This window comes from Gallinula chloropus, assembly GCF_964237585.1.
Source record: "Gallinula chloropus genome assembly, chromosome: 1".
In the NCBI taxonomy this organism is placed as follows: Eukaryota; Metazoa; Chordata; class Aves; order Gruiformes; family Rallidae; genus Gallinula; species Gallinula chloropus.
The window spans coordinates 9,960,640-9,982,167 of NC_140085.1; the positions used below are offsets into that span (position 1 = coordinate 9,960,640).

General features: G+C 37.7%; 1 protein-coding gene across 1 annotated transcript in view; it reads left to right on the forward strand.

The window, feature by feature from the left end:
- Window positions 1-21,528, forward strand: part of SEMA3A (semaphorin 3A) — a gene marked incomplete at both ends in the record, with an annotated part of 169,519 nt that overhangs the window by 102,152 nt on the left and 45,839 nt on the right. Inside the window, 2 exons of the mRNA XM_084268648.1 lie at window positions 1,521-1,614; window positions 8,893-9,012. Of these exons, the coding sequence (XP_084124774.1) occupies window positions 1,521-1,614; window positions 8,893-9,012 (214 nt within the window). The remainder of the gene's footprint in view (window positions 1-1,520; window positions 1,615-8,892; window positions 9,013-21,528) is intronic.

Sequence of the window (21,528 nt, forward strand, 5' to 3'; positions counted from 1 at the left end):
ATAAAAGTCATAAGCTCCTTGTAAGGTTTGATTTAAAAAAAAAAAAAAGCTTCATTAAGAAGGCAATGAGAGTCACCTGGAAAGCTTATGTAGTTTGTATTCCTGAACGTTTTCACAACTTGACAAGACAAAAGCAACACTGGCTGTACCCTACGTTGACAATAGATTTCTTTCAAGTCCTTCTGGGCCTAATGATATCTAGAGAGCCCTTACACAGCAGCACTATGATTCTGTCTTTGGAAAAGGAAGAGGACAATAAGAAAGGGGAGTTTCTAAATCTGTGGAAGCAGTAAGCACTGTAGGGACTTGAGAATCAAGTTCTGAAATAAATAGGGAAAAATATTTTAACAGCTTCTTGGTTGTATTCTACTATCAATGCATGTATTTCACACATATTTTCTGTAGTTACTTTTTATTTATTTTCCTAAAACACGAGTGATCCCTGATCAGTCAATAAGAAAAAAAAAAGGGTGTATCAAAGTGTAGTTACTATTACACCCTAAGATACTTGGTCCTGCAAATACTGGTTAAAGAAATCCTTCAGCATCTACCTCAGAGAATTTTTAGCTATAAGCAACTGACCTGGGTGCAAAGGCCTAAGTAACCAGAGAAACTGTCAGGGGGCAGGAGTTATTTCAGCTTTGGGGCTCCTTGATGTAATTAGGTGTCACTGCAAATTAACCACAGTGCAGGTAGGAAATTGGCATTTCAGTTTTCAGTGTAACCTCCACTACTATTCTGTGATTGTTGAAATCTACTGTGCAAAAAACATCTATTCTTCTGGTTTTACTCTCAGTGCAAAATGTAAGATATACATACTTTTCAAACATATTGGCAGATCTGGTCTCCCAGTTAAAATTAAAATAATTAAATGTACTGAAAAGACCATAGCTTTGGATTTACAGACCTTGATTTGACTTAGTGTTGACTGAAGTTTTTTAATCTTAGTTTATATCCCCATATGCTTTGCCCTCAGCTTGTATATTTAAAAGTTTCATTGCACAGTACTGAAAACAAAACAAAACAAAAGCTCTGCTGACACAGTTAAATTTAATTTCAGGATGCATGAAACAGTAAGTCACTAAATACTTGAGGTCGCAAGAGAGGATTTAACATAGTATTATGCACTAATATACACTTGCAGGATATGGCAGAAAAGTTTAGGCAATGAAAAATAGGTATTGTCTTTTTCAGACAAAATGTTCGAATTCCAGCTTCTTCAGTTATTATTACTCAAACATATTCTCAGTGGAAGCCAAAACAATTCAGTGAAGGTATGCAAATTATATCTGAAGTAGAATAGATGAGACACAAGCTGTGCATGTGTATTTATGCTTTCGGCTAGCCTTCAGCACAATACTGATTAAAAGGTGAGCACTTTTACCAGATCCTTAGTTTGACTTCCCTGAAGCCACAAAACCCAGTATGAATCTTATATACTGCTCTCTGTTTAGTTCAAATTATTTTCAGTGTTTTCTCATCAAATAATACTGTTTTTTTCCCCTTTTTCCACCTCACAGGACAACATCTTTAGAATGGAAGATTCACATTTTGAAAATGGCCGAGGCAAAAGTCCTTATGATCCTAAACTGCTGACAGCTTCTCTTTTAGTAGGTAGGTGCCATAACACAATTTCAATGAGAACTGCATTCACTTCTGCTTTTTTTAATTAATTTCTGCTTTTTTGTCTCCTTGCAGCCCCTATGATAAGGCTTTGCTTAACGCATTTTATTTCCAGGCTAATGTAATTCTGGTTTCATTTTTAATACAGTTGATCCAGGTGTCTTGAGAAATAAGGTATGTGTGAACCAAGAATCAAATATTGCAAGAGCCACTTTATACCTCTGCAAGACCTTGATTGGTGGTGGAGTTACTGTCCCTGGAGGTGTTCAAAGAATGTGTAGGCATGGCACTCCAAGACATGACTTACTTGATGGACTTGATGACCTTAGAGGTCTTTTCCAACCGTAAAGATTCTATTCTTGGGTAAATTTAGGTTAGATACAAGATAAAAATTCCTTACTGTGATGGTGGTGAGGCCCTGGCACAGGTTTCCCATAGAAGCTGTGGCTTCTCCCTCCCTGGAAGTATTCAAGGTCAGGTTGAATGGGTCTGTGGGCAATCTGGGTTATGGAGGGTGTACCTGCCCATGGCAGGGGATTGGAACTAGATGGTCTTTGAGGTCCCTTCCAACCCCAACCCAAACTAGTTTGTGATTTTATGATTCTGCAAAGCACTTCTCTTCCTAAGAGCTGGGTCACTCCAGAGTTTGAATTGCCTGATTTACAGGCCTCAGTAATGGTAATAGCAGCACAGCTGAGAGCAAAGTAAGAGCAGGAATAAGTAATTTCTTCAGATTCCCTGCCAAGGAAGGTCCATCACCCAACTGTATCTGCATGTGAGCTGGACATGAACAAGTGGCCACAGGTCTAGGCCTAAAACAAAATTTCAGCTAAAGAGAGCTGTTTGACAGTGAATACAATTGAACTCCTGTTTAGAACAGATAGAACTGCATAAATCAGGTATTTCTGAATTAGTAATACTTAATTTCATGGAGTATGTATGTACAGAGTACCTGGACTGAATTAATCTAATTGAACCAATCCAATTGGTTCAATTTATCTAATTGATTTAACTTATATAATTGAATTAATTTTGTTCATTGTTCTCCTTTCTCTTTTAAAGAAAAAAAAACACAAAAAGATGTTTTCGGAGAAGAAATTAAGAGTGAAACAAATTAGATTCTTCTTTCTGTAAGGACTCTGACCATGTGTAACCGTTTTTTCCTTAATGTGCAACTTTCTAGCAATTTATTATAAGTTCAAATCCAAGGGGGCAATGATAAATTCAGGAGATTGCCGATTCTTTTATCTCAGAAGTCTTTGGGAAATGACACATAACCAGATACATTGGTTTCTTCAGTACTTTGTCCATATTGCTAGTCTGAGGCCTTGCCTACTATTTATCCTTGTTATATTTACATTACATTTAAAAATTAAGCTATTCAAAATAGAGAGCATCAGAAATGTAGTCCTAAGTGTGCCTCATTTCCTGATCCTGGAAGCCCCTAATGATCACAGGTGATGAGCTACCCTGGGGACACGCACTTTTAACTGGAAAAACAAGAAAGACATCCACATCTTGCTCTAACTTGTACTCTGTACAAACAGAAAGGCAAAAAATGTGTGTGTAAAAGGCCAGTGTATAAATTAGTGCCTGGAGCAACTTGAATTTGTGGCAGAGCTACTCTCAAGGGAATGGCTTTACTATTTACTTTAATATACAATAAAGAAAGAGAATGATGACAAGCCAGTATTACATGGTATACCCGGTATGCAACTGCACAAAGTCAACAGTGTCTAGCTTTTCACATTCCTTTTTTCTATTTTTTTTTCTTCAGTCCAGCACAAATATGATTATCTTATTTCCTTTGGCTTAGATTTCATGTCTTTAAAACATCTTTGCTTCTTCAGCCCACTCTCTATCATTATAATTTTCACTCCATGTATTTTTCCTCCTAATAAACAGTAGACTGAGCATCGTATTTTGTTTTGAATTGGGCTTCAATTAGAGCCATGGGTGTATTAGCACTATAGAAAACGATGCGAATTCAACATTCAAAGCCAGTGATTAATTTCTACTTCACTGAAATTAAAAAACTCAGGGTGAAGCTAAAATTAGCATTCCCACTTCCTCAACATGAACAGTGTTTCTTCTCCACCTCCTCATAAGTACCTCACAGTCATATTGTGTTACTGATTATAATGTTGCATTTACTTCAGTCCTTTACTGCAGAGGTTTCCCTGATACTTCAGAAATTGTACACCAGATTTACCGCTGGTTCACAATGATTTACTCCTACCTTTGCCAAAAAAAGTATAATTTTTTCGGTGAAGTGGTGACCCCAGAAAATAATCTCCTCCACAAAAAATTGGTGAGGAACAGGGAATGAGCAGACCAAGCAAGCAATTACAGCATGGAAAGGTTTGAGCCAACTGCTCTCTGAAGTAGACAGCACTGGAATGAAGCAGTGAGTAGAGCCATGATGGCCAGAGGAGCCTCTTGACTACAAATATCTCGCACCAAGGAGTACATATTTTATATACATTTATATATATGTGTGTGTGGAACATACTTTATATATATATATATATACATATATAAGGAAAAAAATCTTTCTTGTAAGAGGGATCAGAAATTGCAACAGGCTCCCCAGAGAGATAGTGGAGTCATCATCCCTGAAAGTGTTCAAAAAATGTGTAGATCTGGTACTCCAGGGTATGGTGTTGTTGATATGGTGGTGTTGGACTGATGGTTGGACTTGATGATCTTAGAGGTCTTTTCCAACCTTTAAGATTCTATGACAATATGGATGGATTGCCTCTTCCAATTTCCTGATCTCAATGACAGTTCAGTTACTCCCAGCACCTCATGTGCCAAAAGTATTTCTCCTCACAAGTTACCGTGATTTATCTTAGGTTCAAGGGGAAAACTGTTTAAAACAATTACATAGCACTCATTAAAATGCAATGTTATAATTAGTAACACAGTGTACCTACCAAGAAGATGAAATTTGAGAAGAGTAATTTATATAATCAAGTTAGGGAAAAATAACCTCTGTTATTCATCAGAAACACTAGACAGACATTTTGCAAAGTGTGGAAGAGGAGTTCTTGACTCTGTAACTAGAAAGTAAATCTTAGGTAAATGAAATGTAATTACACATGCTGGAATTTGGGCAAAACACCAAGGTTAATTTGCAAAAAGTAACTCAATGTCTTTAATAGTCATTAATGCTATTAAAGGATTCTTATTTTATATTTCAGCTGAAAGACACACTTAGAAGTGTAAAAAGTGTCTTTAGCTTTCCTTCTATCCTAAAAAAAACCCATACCAAATCAATAATATTAAGAAAAAAACCCCACAAAATGAAAACAAGCAGTTCATCATTATATACTGTTCCAATATTTTTCCAGTGTACATTCCTCATTCCATCCACCTGCAAACATTGTTCATTAAAGGTAGTTATTGCTAAGTAAACGCCAGCTGGGAACATGATATAACTAGTTCCTAATAATGTAAGACATTATTCAACCATTCTCATTTCCATTTGATCAGGCTAGTGCATGAAAACTAGAGACTCAGCAGTCCCTGGGCACCACTAGTGTGTATTTCAGGGCAGGAGAAAAATGAGAGGCAGCAACATTTTCAAAGAATGTATTTACAAGAGAAATTTGTCACTGAATATATTAGTCCAAGGCAATTGTGTTGGGATAGTTGAGAAAAACCTCAGAGAAGGAGACAGCATTGTCCCGTTGTCAGTCAGTTGCTCTTTAGGAAATGACCCTTTTGGATTTTCAAAAACTCCGGTGATCCAAAATCTGCAAACCTATTTAGGTTCTTGTGTTTCACTCTTGTAAAAAAAAAAAAAAAAAAAAAAAAAAGTTACATTTAAAAATAATTTAGTACCCTTAATACTCCAAAATATGGATTGATGTGATCTGAAAATCTGAATTACACTGGATTTCTCACCAAGGAAGACCTTTACTATCCTATTTATTAGAAATTGGATACTAAGTACATATAAGGTTCAGGTTTTTAGAGTTTATTCTACTTTTTTGTAAGCTATATTTGCTGACTTTAAAAGGAACTAAGTCAATTCACTACTGTGTACTTGTGAAAATCTTAACTTTAGTGATGAAGCATACTAACCAAGGATAGCAGATTTCAACTGGGAACCATTTTACCAGTGAGACCAATCAGTACATTCAAAGCTTGGTTTTGCCTGTATTCCTCAATCATTCAACTTCATTTCTTTCAAAAAGGAAGTTTACACTGCTGTACTTTCCAAAATTTTTTGGTTTTTTTAAGAATGCAGCCTTCTTTAAAAGCTGAATAGAAGCAATTCAGCAAATAAATGTATACTGCTTAGTTTTTAACATCTCTATCAAATGAATTTGGAGAAGTGTCACAGATTTGTGTTGCTTATTTACAGTTATGTGGGAAAACGATTCCTCCTGAAAAAATGTATTTTTGTGGACTTTAATTGTCTCCTCTTTATTTAGTAAAGTCAGTAGATGTATTTCTCTTTGTATTCTTATGTCAACATGCTACTGCTTTAACACCAAGTGTTTTGTGTCCCAAACATAGAGCTTTTTTGTATACAAACATCTGAGGGCCATCAGCTTGGTCTGAACACTCATTGCTTGCTTTTATGCTGCTGGGATAGAAATACAAAGTCTCAACTTTTTTTTATCTCCTTCATTCTTTCCCCTTGAGAAATGTTTGTTTGTTTTCAAGAAGTTCATTTCCACTTTCTTGATGAAAACTGAATTTAAAATTACTGACAATGGAAACAGCACAATGAATACTATTAATGACATAAAAGAATCACTTTCTAGACCAGCAATGAGTAAATTTCAGTCCAAAAGGAGATCTGCAGAGGGAAACAAAAATGAATGTAGTTCTATCAAGACAGGAGGCAAAAATCCTCATACAGCTTTTGACTAGTACTAGCTCAAAGGATGTGCACATCTGGGACATGACTTGAGGCTCACCCTGAGTTTAGCAAGAATTATCTAAAGCCTTACAAAAATAAATGGTATTCCTTGGTATTTCTATCAAGGAGAAGTCACAAGTCCCTTTTTGCATGACTACACCGAATCACTTCAAACTTCTGGGAGTTCTCTAGGTATAATGAAACTTGGAGGGACTGTAGTAGAAAGCAAAGAAAAGTCAGATAGTTTCCTACAGACCCTTCCCCCTTTGGAACAAGCTGAAGCCTATTCTTGGCAAAACTTTTACTTTATCAGCCATAAGAGCCTAGTAGCATGAAAAAAGTCTTGGGTTGAACTGAGTCAAACCTGGAACATACAGTACTTTCAGTCATGTTTATATATTATTAGAAGCTGAGGTGCCAACTCCCGTTGTAATTCTAAATATTGCAAATTTTAAATTTTAATGAGTTTTTGAGCTATATTAGTTTTAATTCTAATAATGGAGTTTAAATATAGGGTTTTTTTCTTTATTGATTGACTTTTAGAGCTGTTGATAACTAGGAAGCAAAATGGGGCTTGTTTTTTTTCCTTTTCCCCTTTGATTTGTATCGATTTATCAGAACTCAGTAGGGACTGAAAGACGAGAAAATGAAGATAAGGTTAAAGAAAGGTTAAACACAGCATCAAAGCCCTTTTCACAAGCAAAACGGTTTTATGTTCTTTAAAATCTCAGCTGCATACCCCTGTACATAATAATCACTGTAATTAAGTGATTGTCTCCCCTTTTTTAAAAAGTTGAAAATGACATAGAGGAATGATAAATTGTTAATTAATGATATGCTGTTCTGTTTCACTTCTGATTACACCTCCCGCTGGGCATGACTGGTCTATTTGCTTCTAATCTCTGCTGTGAATTCATTCAATTCCACGCCTTTCTGCTATCATGTTTTCACCCTTCCTAACTTTCATAACTACCATATGTTAGAGAGTCACTGTAGGTTCAGTTGATAGTTTCATGGTGTCAGTTTTCTGGGGAAGGCCACTGATGTCCAGTAGGCATGCTTGGACATGGTTGTCTCACCAATTGCCATGAAAAATTATAAACTTGTTCCTACAGGTTGTTCTAAAACAGGGATATCGTAGAGTTCATCATGACTATGCAAAATATATTAGCTTAACTTAAAGAAAGAGTTATTTTTATCTTTCAACTTCCTTTTCCCAGAAGACCCAGATAAGATGGGTAGTTTAAAAATCACAGTTGCAACCACAGTTGGAAGGAATAATAGATTTTCATTCCATATTAAAAGTGTAGGGCAGTGTATCTCATTTCGCACAGGTGAGTAGAAGGGCACAGTCCTAAAAACGTGTTTATAGCTATTTGAGTTCAGAGTAATTTAATGAACAAGTGCTACGTTAATGCCACAAAGGTACATGTTGATCTTTGATCCCTGTTTGTTTTCTGTGTCTGATTGCTACATACTTACTATCCTCATACCAGTTGGCAGGTATTTAACTTGACCTGGTCCTTTGGATTAGGCTGTGTCTCTCTCTGCCTCCTCCATGATACTTCTAGTTGGCTGAGGAGAGGCACAGAGGGACTCTAATATTATGAATATCATCATGGCTATGTATGTGCCATTTATGGGATGAAGTATCAAAAGGTCAATTTTTAATTCACTTGTTCACTGTGATATGCATAGTGTCAAGGTAGCAGGGAATGATCTCATTTATTCTCTCCCTTATCTGTTGCCCTTTGCCAGTATCACATTTACAAAGGTGCCAGGAGGAGAAAGGCATGTCCTTTCTTTCCTGTAGAAGATACTGTTTTCAGAGGTTCTCCTTGCTCGCTCAGCAAAAGAAAAAGGGAAAACAAAACAACCACAATAAGGATCAAAGGATCAACCAAAAGACAATTTCTATATAAAAAAAATCAATGGCCTTGATGACCTTCTGAACTGATAGAGAATAATCTGGATTCTCCAATTCCCAACACAATCACAAAAAATCAGTAGGTTACGAGGAGGTCTCCAGTCCTACTCAAAACAGGGTAACTTTACAGCTGGTAGGTCTTTGGATGCTGCATATCACTACCTGGCAGAGAGAGGTGCACAAGCTGTCACTGTTCCAGCCTCAGAATCCAAACATATTTTTGAAGAGTATCTGCACTAGCAGTTGGGAGATGCAGCTCATTTGAGAGAGGTTACAGTTGAGCTCTGCAATGAGAAACTGGGGTTAATCATATATTTTCAATGACAATACATTGCACATGGCTTATTGCTTTGTAATTTTCTTATTATCCCTATTAGTGTAATATAAACATAGGGCTGACAGCTTTCTCTGACTTACCATGATTGGAAAATTGAGAAATGTTGCTTACAATTATGTCCTCCTGCAGATGGAGAACTGTACTCTGGCACAGCAGCAGACTTCATGGGCAGGGACTTTGCCATTTTCCGAACTCTGGGGCATCATCATCCAATCAGAACAGAGCAGCATGACTCCCGGTGGCTAAATGGTATGTAAAATGTACATTTATCCAGTTATGTTCATCTAGCCATTAAAGACTAGTACACAGCTTTGTTCCAGCAACATCTGTAGCATATACACCCCTGGTTTATTTGGAGCAGAACTTTGTCTTAAATGAGTTAAACTAATCAAAAGTGATTTATAAAGAAGCATTTTTGTTTAATTACATTGAGATTTGTGGAGTGTGATTAAATTTAAAACATATACAGACAGTGTGGCTAACTCAGCGTGGCACAGGAGTTGGACAGAAGCTTGAGACTTGTGGAGCATCAGCCACACGTCAACACAAAGTGGTTACAGAGCCCCAGGCAGGACTGTGCCTCGAATAGGCTTTAATTTTTGGCTGGGTTGAAGGGAATCTGACACGAGACACCAAAGTCCATCAGAAAGTGAATCAGCAGAACTAACACAGCAGGCCAGAGTTGTCAATAGTTTGGAACAAGTGAAAGGTGTCCTGGGTATTCCAAACCATAGGGATTTAACAAGGCACAATAGCTAACATTATTTTACGGATATTACTAATCAGGCCTCTAGTTGGTTGGCTGTGTGTATGTGGGGAGAGGAATACTTTTCAGAGAATATCTGGGTTTTGGCTTCATGTACCAAAATACTTTACAATATATTGAGTACTCTAGCCAAGTTCTACTGAAGTCAGTATTCCAATAATTTAAATGGACTTACACTTGGCTTTAGCCATATGACGATGTGAGTATTTTGGAAATGAGAATTCGTTATTTGAAAATGCTGATATTTGGTTTAAGTGAGGCAGTGATACTAACTGTAGTTACTCTGAGTTAATTTATATTTTAAATTTTGAAGAGTTGAGGAGCCACTTTTGCTGTACATGCCTCTTGTATCTGCACTCCTGGTTTTGAATTTACAGAGTTTTGGGGTGGGCTGGGTTAGATATATTTCACTCATAGCCACGTTATTTATTATGTCCAAATTGAGGTCCTGGTTTTCTTATGTGGTTTTGCAATGTAGTGTAAACCATTCACATCAATTTTTAATGTGTAAGCCCAGACTATGTTTTAGCAAAACAATTTCTTACTAGCTACAATCAGGAACTTCTAGTATCATACTGGTTATTATATTAGCTGTATATACAATCCATAACAAAACCAATCCCAAGTTCATATTTAAAACCACAAATTGCTATTGCAGGTTGAATAAACAGCTCTATGTCATAGTCATTGGATGTATCAGATTGTATCAGATAAATGTATAAAAGAATAGTTGTATGAATCTGTATTTTAATATGAAAGCGTTTACAATTCTGATTTTTGTCCTGTTAAATTTACTTTTGTCATAATTCATGTGGGTTACTGTGAGGACAGATTCAGGTCTATCACATTTCAATCCTACAGTCTGTGCTTGCCTAGTAACCCAGAAACATTGTTCATTGGTTTATTTTACTACAATAATAGACAAGATATCTGTAATGCAGATACAGAAGGCAGTAAAGTACAAGGGTTACAGACATAGCCATCTGTCTTGGTACCTGGTAGAGTAACATTATGTTAAAGATAACACAACCCTCAGTTTTATTATGATAGTCATGATGACATAAAGTCCAATCATGCAAGCAAAATCTGCTTTTGTGCAGTAGATTTGCGCAATGACAGCTGAGTCAGGAGGATTTATGCATTAGGAAAGCACAGCCATTGTCCACAGCCCCTGTACTTCATCGCTGAAAATGTGTCGTTCCTTTGTGGATTCAGTTATCAGTCTTTCAGCACTAAATGTGAGAACTGCTTTTCCCAAATTAGCACTAAGGTTACATCTGACAAGGTGCAGAAACCACAACTGCTTTGAGCTCAGGATGGGGAGGAGAAGACACTTGTGCATAAAGAGGTGACGAACCTCAAGCTCGCTAGAATTAAAGTATCATCCAAAATGAGCACGAAAGAAGAAAAACAGCATTTGTTGTAGCACAGGGTGAGGTTATTTTCAAGTCTAAATGTAGTTCTTACATTACATTCCAGTACAGAAAGTTTCACACATTTTAAAAAAGGTCAGAACCAAACTGAGGCCTTTAGAAATTATTTGGAAAATAGACAATGATCCTTAAGCACATTTCTGAAATATCTCTCTCTCTCTCCATTGCAATGTAATAAGGCTATGTTCCTAAAACAGAAACATTGGCTTAAAATATGCATTACAACATTCCTAATAAAGACTCTAAGATTTTACTGCTAATTTCCCAGTGATAAGGTCCTGGCAGTTTTTCCACATAGTATTCATAATTTCTGCATCCAGAAATTATCATTGTTTGTTTTTGAAATTCTGTAGGCATGCCAGTCCTTTGATTTTTTTCTCATTTGTCATTTGTCTCTTAAATATAACTATAAAACAAGCTTTATGTTTGCATATATTTAAATTGCATATACTTTTAATGAAACAACCTTTCATTGAAGGATGTACGCCCTTAAAGATCTATATAAACTAGTTTTGAACCGTAAGGTTGCAGAGCTTTATTCATGTTTTTAGCAAAGAAATGGATTGCTGAGTAGCGGTGGGTTTGCTTTCCTACTTGCCTTGTATGGTGTGCTTAGCTTCAGGTAAAAAACTACTATTCTCATGGACTTACAGTGAATGCTGGGAAAGAAAAGTAGTTCTGATCAACCTTACAAAGAGAAACCCTCACCCTGTGGACTCTAATAGCTAGGCGGTCAGACTTGCAGTTATATGTTCTTGCTAATGTTTACTTTGTTCAGAGCAGGAACTTGAAACTGCTTTTCCCACAACAAGGCTTAGGTCAGAGCTGACAGGGTGCAGAAAACACAGCTGCTTGGTACCAAAAATGGAGGAGAAGTCATTCAGAACTTGCAAATTTTCTGCAGAATTTGAATATGATCCTGAACTGGCATTCAAGTAGGACAACATTACACAAAGCGATTAAGTTTTTTGGATTTAAGTATGAACACAGAGCTCCTACAGAGATCACACAGTCACTTTTTGGAGATGCTCCACCTTTTGTAAGAAGTTAAATGCTGCTGGAAGAGAGCTTTGAACTGTGCCCGGCCCAAGGGAAGGTAATGACCAGCAGCTCTTAAAGACTTTTAAAGTCTTTTAAAGATATTAAATACAGACTTCTAAAGACATTTAATTTTGTATAAATAATTAAACAGTCACCAAGCCAAATAAAGCAGGGGAGACTGATTCTATAGCTGTGTAGTTGGGGCATTCATCTAGAAGGTAAGGAACCATACATCAGTCACTGTAGCAATGTATATTTAATTATTGATACAGACTTGGCTAGATGTCACATGGAGGCGTTTGCAAAAACAGAGTAAAATAAGTTGGTGTTCAGGGAGTCATCCTGGACTCAAAAAGCTGCAGTTCAGTGCCCCAGACTGAATCGTGTACTTTGTTATAATCCATGTGCGTGCTCACACTGGACATTATTGGCTCCTCTGGTAAGTGCATGGAATTTCTCTGCTCAAAAAGGTTTGACAGTCTTAGTTGGTTCCAGCAGGGGTCAAGAGTAGTTTTGAACTCTCAGGGAAAAAAAAAAAAAAAAAGAAAGAAAAAGTCTTGAAATTGAAAAACTTTTCCTATCCAGCTTTACTATGAGGAGCAATGGCTTTGATGTCACACATATATCTTAGAGAATCTTGCCTATAGGCAAAAGCTGTTTTCCTTTAAATGTACTGTCGCCTCATAGTTCAGAGCCATCCGAAGCTAGTGTTATTTCAAGAAAGCATAGATCAGGTCCTGCTTCTATGAACTGCTTCAGGAATAAAAAAAGATAAATAGGAGGCCCAAACAGGTCAGAGCAGCTTCCCCTGGTACCAGGGAGTTCCCTGGTGAACTACATGCTGCGCTTACTCTAGACCATCCACAGCAGCAGTCATGCAAAGGCTGAGGGCATGGCTGGAGGCAAGAAGGCAGCAATGGCAGTGCAGCATACCAAAGCAAATGCTAAGCAGTGCAAAAGCAGTGTACTGAAGGCAGTTTTCAAGCTGAAGATTAGGGGAGTGGAAGGAGCAACTCTCATCCTCCCTGACACAAGCACAGGGGATCTGGCCTTAAACTGTTAACATTTTGTAAAATGAATAACCATAAACATTTATTTTAAAAGCAAAACAGAATTGGGCTGCAGAAGATTTGAAAGGAAATGAAATCACAAAAGCTGCATTAAGATAGTATTAAGAATCTGGTTTGCACCCCAGACAAGTGAGGCAATACTGGCCTCACTGACCCTCTTTACTAGACCTGGGGTTAAGAGAGACTGTCAGTCTGGATTTCCAGCCTTGCCTTGGAATTTCCTTGCTTTTTATAGGTTTAAACCAGCTCTATGATATTATTTTAGCATACTTTCCATGGCTTAATTTTTAAAGTGGCGTAGTAGCTGTGCTAAGTCCCCTGGGGTTATTGTCCTTGGTAATCTTTACTTTACGGTTACATAAACAGCTGAGAATTATAGAAGCCAAGCGACTGTTCAATAAAAAGAAAATGCCCTCTTAAATTTCACAGGCTCCAAGGCAGGAAACATGGACTTGATACTCTCTTGGCATTCATACAGAACTTTAGCTGTCACTGTGTTGTTTCCGTTTATGGCAGTTGTAAGATGTCCCAACACTGGCAACATACACACAAAATTTTGAATATATATGTATTGCACAGTATAGGAATGTATGGCAAGAGAAAGACAAGATTGCAGCTAGTTTACAGGACTTTTACCTCTCTGATAAAATATATTAAATGTGGCAAGATGTTTAGAAATTAATATTTGTTCTCTTGTAACTAATCTTGCTGAGAGTGGGATGTGTTCATTTGCTGCATTCTTGAATGCATAATTTATCTTTGGTCACCCACACCAAACCCTTTTGCCACATATACACACCCACGGTCACCTTCCTCTTTTGTGCCACTCCCTTGTCCCTTGCCTTCCTAGTTTCCCACTTTCCAGCTCACCTCCTACATATTCCCAATACATATATACAGAAGGCACTAAAATCCATACTAACAAAGGTAAGTAGATGTGGAAAATGGCTGATGTGACAGCATAGATAGGATCCAACCATTCTGGTACGTGGAGGTTATTTCATAAAGCACATCTGAGATATTCTTGGAGAAGGGAGGTGATAGATGTTACAAATACAACAAATCTCCAACAAGAAAAGAACTATTTAAATAAAGGACATTAAAAGCTCCAACAAAACAGGGCATGAACTGCATATGAAGATATTTAGTCTTCAAATTAGAAGTCTTAAACCACAAAGGAATGAAATTTAAAAAAGCTGCCCGATACAAGTAGTCAGTGAGGCAGCCTAGATGTTTTAAGAGGACTTAGATAAGATTGTATGTGTTGTCATATAGCACATTTGCCTGACATCACAAAGGACTGCAGTGAGTAGACTTAAGAAGTCTCCCTCATGTCTGCATTCCCATAAGAATGTGTTTAAACCACCTTACCAGCAAAAATAGTGAGGGGATTTTTGTTGTCCTTTTGTGTTTGCTCCCCTCTCTCTGCCCACCTCCCCCTCCACCCCCCCCAAAGGATCTCTTGCATTTAAAATATTTATTTCTATATTTGAACCAAATTAATCAGCTGGTGTCTCCTATCATGCAGGCTGCGGTGTGGACCAAGCCCCATGCTTTCCCACTGCTGTTTATACAGGCATGAACAACTCCGACCCTTGCTGGAGCAAAACATGTCCATATATGCAAATCTCATTTCTCACTTAATACACCCTCCCACCCCCATTCCCATTATCTTCATTGCTAAGAATAGTAATAAATAATTTCACAGTGATAAATTCCATGTGTGACAAATGTTAATGTCACCTAACAGAGTGCTAGGAAGTACTCAGAAACTATGGTGACGGTGGCATAATAATGTTAACAGAATGGCACACAAACTCAATTTACAGGGTTTTTTCTCCCTTAAGTCTGTAGATCTAAATTTGAGAGCCTGAATATGAATTTTAAAATGTTTTTTCTCATTGCAATGTAACAAATTTTTTTCTCTATACATTTTTATTACAACCAGTTCATTTTCTCTTGGAAGAAATGTAGAATTTCTTCTGAAATCACAGAAGAATCACTTCTTTCTTAATGTTATTACTTGAAGTTTATACTGTCACTAACCTGAAAAAGGTTACAACTCAGGATGCCATAGGTCTAGCTGAATACCTCATCAGAAGATACTCATGTATTTGAACTGACTCACCCTGTCTGGTAACTGCTCCCTGAATCTTTATACAATGTAAGTGAAACACATGATTCTGAAATCAAACACCAAGTAGCAATTAGAGAATATGGTTTATAGTGCCTCTGGATGTGAGGAAGATCGCGAAGATGGTGAGTAAAGACAATCAGAAAAATGTTAATCTCCCATTAAGGGGCCTGAATTAAATTCTTTAAATCCTTCTATGAAATAGGTATCTCTCTCTCCTTCCTCCCCATCTCCCATAATCTAGGATTAGGTCATTTTCTTCACTAAATTTCAGTGCTGTGGATGGGATTTTAGTGCATTCAGGTATGAAAAATTGGTAAAAGTAACCAACGAGTATTTTGAAGCTGGAGTGGAAAAAGCAGGTAGGAAGGATAAAGCAGAAGAGGACATTGCCCTGGTTTGACTACACACTTTGAGAACCTCCTGACATTGTAGAAAATGTGACTTGGGGCAAAAAGACTTGCGTCAGTAAACATATTGGTCTGAGCTATAGCCACAACATGCTTGGGGAAGTTAGGATACAAATTAGTCCAGGAACACCTGACTTAGGATATGTGTATATTACACGGTTAACCGTGGGCTCATTTATGGGTTTGAGCTTGGTCAGCCCTATTATCCACACCAAAAAAATAATAGCTCAGAGTGTAGATTAGAAGCCACACTTTGCTGCAATTCATAGCATGACTCTCTTTATAGATGAGATGAAAAATAATGGGAGAGCTAAGAGTGCTTTCTGCACTGTTTCCACCGGAGACCAGAGAAGTTTGTCTGCTGCACGCAGTACAGTTTTAGGAAAGAAGTTCATAGCTCTCAAAACAAGCACTGTGGGATGTGACTCCATTCCTAAACAGATCAATGCATAATCTCTTGCTAAACAGAGGCATGGAAAAGACTACAGTTTCTCTCTAATCAGAGACTTGTAAGTGATTGCCAGTTAGGAGATCTCCACTCATTCACGTACACTGAATTGATCTGTTGATGATGTCCCTCAGAACTGCTAACTTATTGGGAGTTTATGTCAGCAGTGATATCAGGTCAATGACCCAGTAAACCCTGGTGAGCTTCATGTCAGAGGAGACCAGAGTGTAGCCCTTTCCACCACCTAGGCTCTGACTTGTCTGGGAAGGAAATTTGATAAAAGGACCAGAATAAACTCTGGGTAGATGCTGGATGTGGCAACTCAGTGCACCTGGCTGTACAGGGCAAATCAAGTAATCTTGCTTGGGTGTTCAGAATCAAATTTGATGACTGAGGTGAGTTACTTGTTATAGACATGGATTTAAATAAACAAATCTGAGTCTCACCTGCTACCTCCAGCAGTCAGAGCTGTGTAAAAACCCATCTGCATGGGTATGTTACAAGCCTCACACTTCATCCTGGATGTCTCCAGACCTGTACCCTTCTCACACTGAATAATAAACACAAGCAATTGTCTGATTATCAGTACTCCTAGTGATATTCTACATTATCTAGAAAGCTGTGTGGTTTTTTTTCACTGGGGTTTTGTTCTGGTTTTGGGGTTTTTTTGTTGGTTTTTTTTTTTTTTTTTTTTTTTTTTTTTTTAACTGGGAAGTATTGTTTATTTGTATGTATTTATTCCAATGGATAACTTGTGGAGTTGGCAATGGACAGTTTTTTATTGAGTGATGTTCACATAAAGGTGACAAACTTGGTATATAACTCAAGCAGTGCAAGCTGTAGCACTTGTCTCTACTAGAAAGCTTTTTGTACTGCTCTCAGTTAATATATGATTAAAAGGACCATATCTATCTATAGATACATATAAATATAAACACATTACCCTCATGCATCAGATCATAGGAAGCATCTCCTCATGCCCTGGAGATGAATTTCAATAGGAAATTATAAAAAAAGTAATTTGTCCAAGACAGGTGTAACGTTCAGGTTCTAAGACTGCATTTTGAATTGTTTATGGTGTATAACCCACCTTAAATTGCATACGATGGGTTTCTTTGTAATTATTGTTTTTACAAAGATCCAAATCAGCTTAAGGAAAAGGAAAGTTCAGATTAGGTGACAGAATGTGAAAGACAAAGCCTGTGTGTTATAGGCCTTGCAATTTCAAGTAGGTTTCCCATGGTCTCTGAGATTTCCATGAGGGCTCATCATGGCTCTGATGCTTGGAAAACAGTGACTTTTAGCTACCAAATTATGCTTCCTTCCCTGCTCACAAAAGTAACTAACCAGTTTTTCAAGAAAAGTTAAGCAGAAATCTGCTTGTAGGGGATCACACACAGAATACTAATTGATTTAAACAAAGCTAGAATGGGTCTGTTACAGCCCACTTCATTGGGATATGACATACATCTGAGTCTTTTTATGTTCTTGTGTTGGGTGTTTTTTTTCTCTCTTCTGCTCTAGCCATCAATTTAATGAGTGTTGACCCCGTCAATACCAATTTCCTCTTCTCAGGCCACCACGTTCAGAGTTTGGTGGGCATTCAATAGAGATTTACTGTTGACTGGGTAATTTGAGTTCATGTGTGTGGTGAAAAATTAGTGAGGAGAATTACCCAGAAAAGTGGATGCCATGACAATGCATGTCACCATGGTGTGACCAGCTCTGCTGACATAGGTTTCAAAAGCTCTCCCCCTGTGAAAATGGGGCCTGTTTGCAAATTAATTAGTTTCTGGCAGCAGCTTGATTGTTGACCCAAAGTTTGTAGAGTGGAAAAACAATCAGATTAGTGTGTTCAATATAAAGGCCCAGTGCAGCACTCAAGTGCAGTTTGCCAAACTGTTGAAGCCATGAATAGAGTGAAACAAATTCTTTTTTGAGAAGCCAAGGCAAAGGTTAAGTGTGATGTGACTAGAGCACGCTGGCCGCAGGGCGGTGGGGGGAGAATTAGAGGTTTCAGCCACAAAAAAATAGAGAGTGCTGAGTGAGTTGCTTTGAATTTAATGAAAATTCACAGCTTCAGACGCAAAAGTGTTTGGCAGTGTTTTAGTCTGTGGTAAAGGGAGAAATAAGATGGCTTTGTTTTAAGAAGTTTTCTTTGTACAGTCATGTGGGACACAAGGGACTGAACCTCTAAAGGGTATTAGAGACACTTCCTGAGCCTCCATGCTGTTTCTAAGCACCTGCAGGCTTAGGTTTGTACGAGTTCCTCCCCACCACACACTAACTCCCTTTAGCTCTAATGATTCAATTCAAGCTTCCCATTCATCACCTCCAACTTTTGGGCAGATTTCTTCTTTCAAATGGTGCTAGTGCCGAGATCTGTTAGAAATCAAACCTTACAAATGGATAGACTAACTAAAACTTGTTATTCAGGTACTGAGACAAAAGTTAGATACTAAAGAATACCACAGGTTAGACCTTCAGCTGATAATAAACAAGCATATCCCCAATGCAACCAAGGAAGATATACTGATTCCTACTCACTGCAGTGCTCAGGCCATTTCATTAGTATGATTTATTACTTCAATGGCCTTCTTTTAATATGTCTTCAACATCCATTTATACCATTCACTGTTTTTTATGCCCTTGTCTCCTTTACATTAAACAAGTTCTATGTTATTTTTTTAATTATTATTTTCCCACTATGACAAATAGAAAGAAGGAAAATACCAGTAAATGTGGAGGAGACCACATTCGTAAGCATCTGATAAAGTCTTCTCTTGAGCTAATGTCCTGGCCCAGTTGGCCTGAATCAGAATACCTAACAGCCAGGGGAGTGGGAGGGCAGAGCAGCTGAGCTTAAAATATAAAGGGTTCCACCACCACATAGCCAACTGCCCATCAAGTAGCTGAGGAGCCTAGCACACTCGGCAGACTTAATGGTGTGAGGATACAGCCCCTTAGTCTGTTCCTACAACATTCCCCTATTCCATAAAGCTACAACTGTTAGTTTTCAACCTATGCAAACTCTGTGACTTGTTCTTGGTAATGGGGCTGAACCTAACCCTCTTTACACTAACATTCCTGAACCGTGAATTGCGTGTCCCAAAAGGCATCCAGTGTTGCTTGCAATTAACACAACTGATTGCTCAAAGCCGGCACCTGATGTGGCATGTAGCCAGCTGGAAACATAATTGGCTCCTTAGATGGAGAAACATCCACTTCAGAGTGGAGTTTGTGATGACGAAATCATTAGTTCAAAGGAAGCCAGGTATGTGAATACCTGGTCTGTACATTAAAATCTCAGCTAGACAGAGCTGAATTAATTTGCAGACTCAAAAGCCTCCCTTTCTCTGTCTCCATAACTTCCCCTTGTCTTTGTTCATGAAATCGTGTAAATTCCAGTCTGAATGCTTGTAAGGCTAAGTAATTGCTTTTGTTCTTTGGGTTATTTAATTACAAATCTCAGTAGATGACAGGTCCTCTGCACTAAAGGAAGACATCACATTTGCACAGCTACAGAATCCCAACACAAATGTGTGTGGCAAATCAGTGACTGCAGATTTATTCATGCCCTCTGGGACCCGCACTGCCTTTTCAGCTTAGCATGCAATATGATTTAAATTACAGCTTGTGCAGAGCTGTGCCTTGGGATTACACTCCATGTTTCCAACTGTTTATAGTTCAGTGAGCTTTAACCTCTGTGATTCTGAAAATTAAATAATGTCACGGCTGATATCAAACTGATGGCTGGTACTAGATTGCTAAATACTGTCTTGTATTAAAAGCCTATTTTTACAACAAAGTGAAAACATCACTGTATTTGAAACACTGATAATACATTCAGGTAGTTCAAGAGCGCAATTCGAAAGTCACACTAGCAGAGAACTGAGAAGCCAATATTAAGCTCCATTCTTGAGGATAAATTCTGACTTCTGTATTTAGGGAGTTGTGGCTGTTAACTTTACTAGAGCAGGACTTGGCCTAATGCAATACACTGTGAGACAAAGGGTGCGTAAGATCAAGAAATGAGATAGAGCATCTGTTGTAGTTTAATTCAGATTTGGTAATGCCTTCAAGATTTAATAGCTTTGTTATTTTGGAAATATTATGATATATCAAATGTTACATCTTGGAGAACTTTTTGTTCTGTAAATGTAGGACATCTTAATATTTCTGTGGCCTTTCAACAGAGGAGGAGAGAAAACACCTAGTTACAGAACTGTATATTTGATGTGGCATGTGATTTCCTAGCAAGTCAGTTTTCAGTTTTTTCAGGGTTTGAATTGATACAAAACTATTTTTGTGATTTTTCTTCATATACTTCCGCAAACCCAGTGTTTCCACAGTAGATTCTGTTCCAGTCCCTCTTGAGCCACTTCACAGGGTTCTTCCCCAGATTCCATGAGGCAATGCCTGCAAAACAAAAGGGTGAACAGATGGCACCACCAGCATCATTTAACCTCATTCATGACCAAGGTGTAAGGAAGAGAGAACGGGAAGAGGACAAATGGCAGAGACAAACGGATACCTTTTTTTACTTGCAAAGGTAGCACATTTGACTAAATGTCAAAGAAAATAAAAATTAAAAAAAAGACAAATACCTTATTAACAGAATCACAGTTCTCAGATATGATGACAGACAAAAAAAAAGCTTAAAAGATTAAACAGTTCCTCGTTTGATGCCTTTTACTTATATTACTTATCTCAGGATTCAATGCCTAGCTTTTAGGTTTCAAAGTGGTACCTAAAATATCCCATCCCTTGCTATTCCATTGTTTTCTATGGATTTACATCAATCCATCCCTGTTGAATAGCTGTCTGTTAGATTTGATTTTCTAAACATGTAGATACAATGCTTTTACACAGCATACAGTAAAAAAACATAATAATATTTATGCTGACATTTAACATGTTAAAAACCTTAATCTCAAAAGCAGCAGTGTTGTCTGAAAGTTTCTGTATCCAAAGGGCTGTTGAGAGTAATGCACCAAAACTGAACTCCCAGCTGTCATGCCTCTTTCAGCTCTTTTTCCCTGTTTTGGACCCATATCACCAGTAGCTACAGGCTGAATGTTTCACGTGTTACAAAGGCAAGATGTGCTGCAGTAATATCAGGCAAAATTGCCTCTTCCAAAGGAAGGGTTAAACTGTAAATCTTTAAGCCCACCATCTCCTGTAAAACATCCAGCAGGTTTTGATGGCTCTGAGCACTTAGGACTGCCACAAGGTTGCTAAGTAAATGAAGACAAAATAGTTCCCTTTCCAATTTACCTTTTAAAGTGATAGCTTGGCCTGTGGTTTTGTTAGATTCCTGGATTATGGAAAGGAGTTCACGTATGTTTGTGTGTGTGTATATATATATATATAAATTTCCTTTCCTTTCTGTAAGTTCATAAAGATTTCTGTTCAGGTAAGTGCAGCAAGATTTGTAGGAAGATTTTATAGATGAGTTGGTGT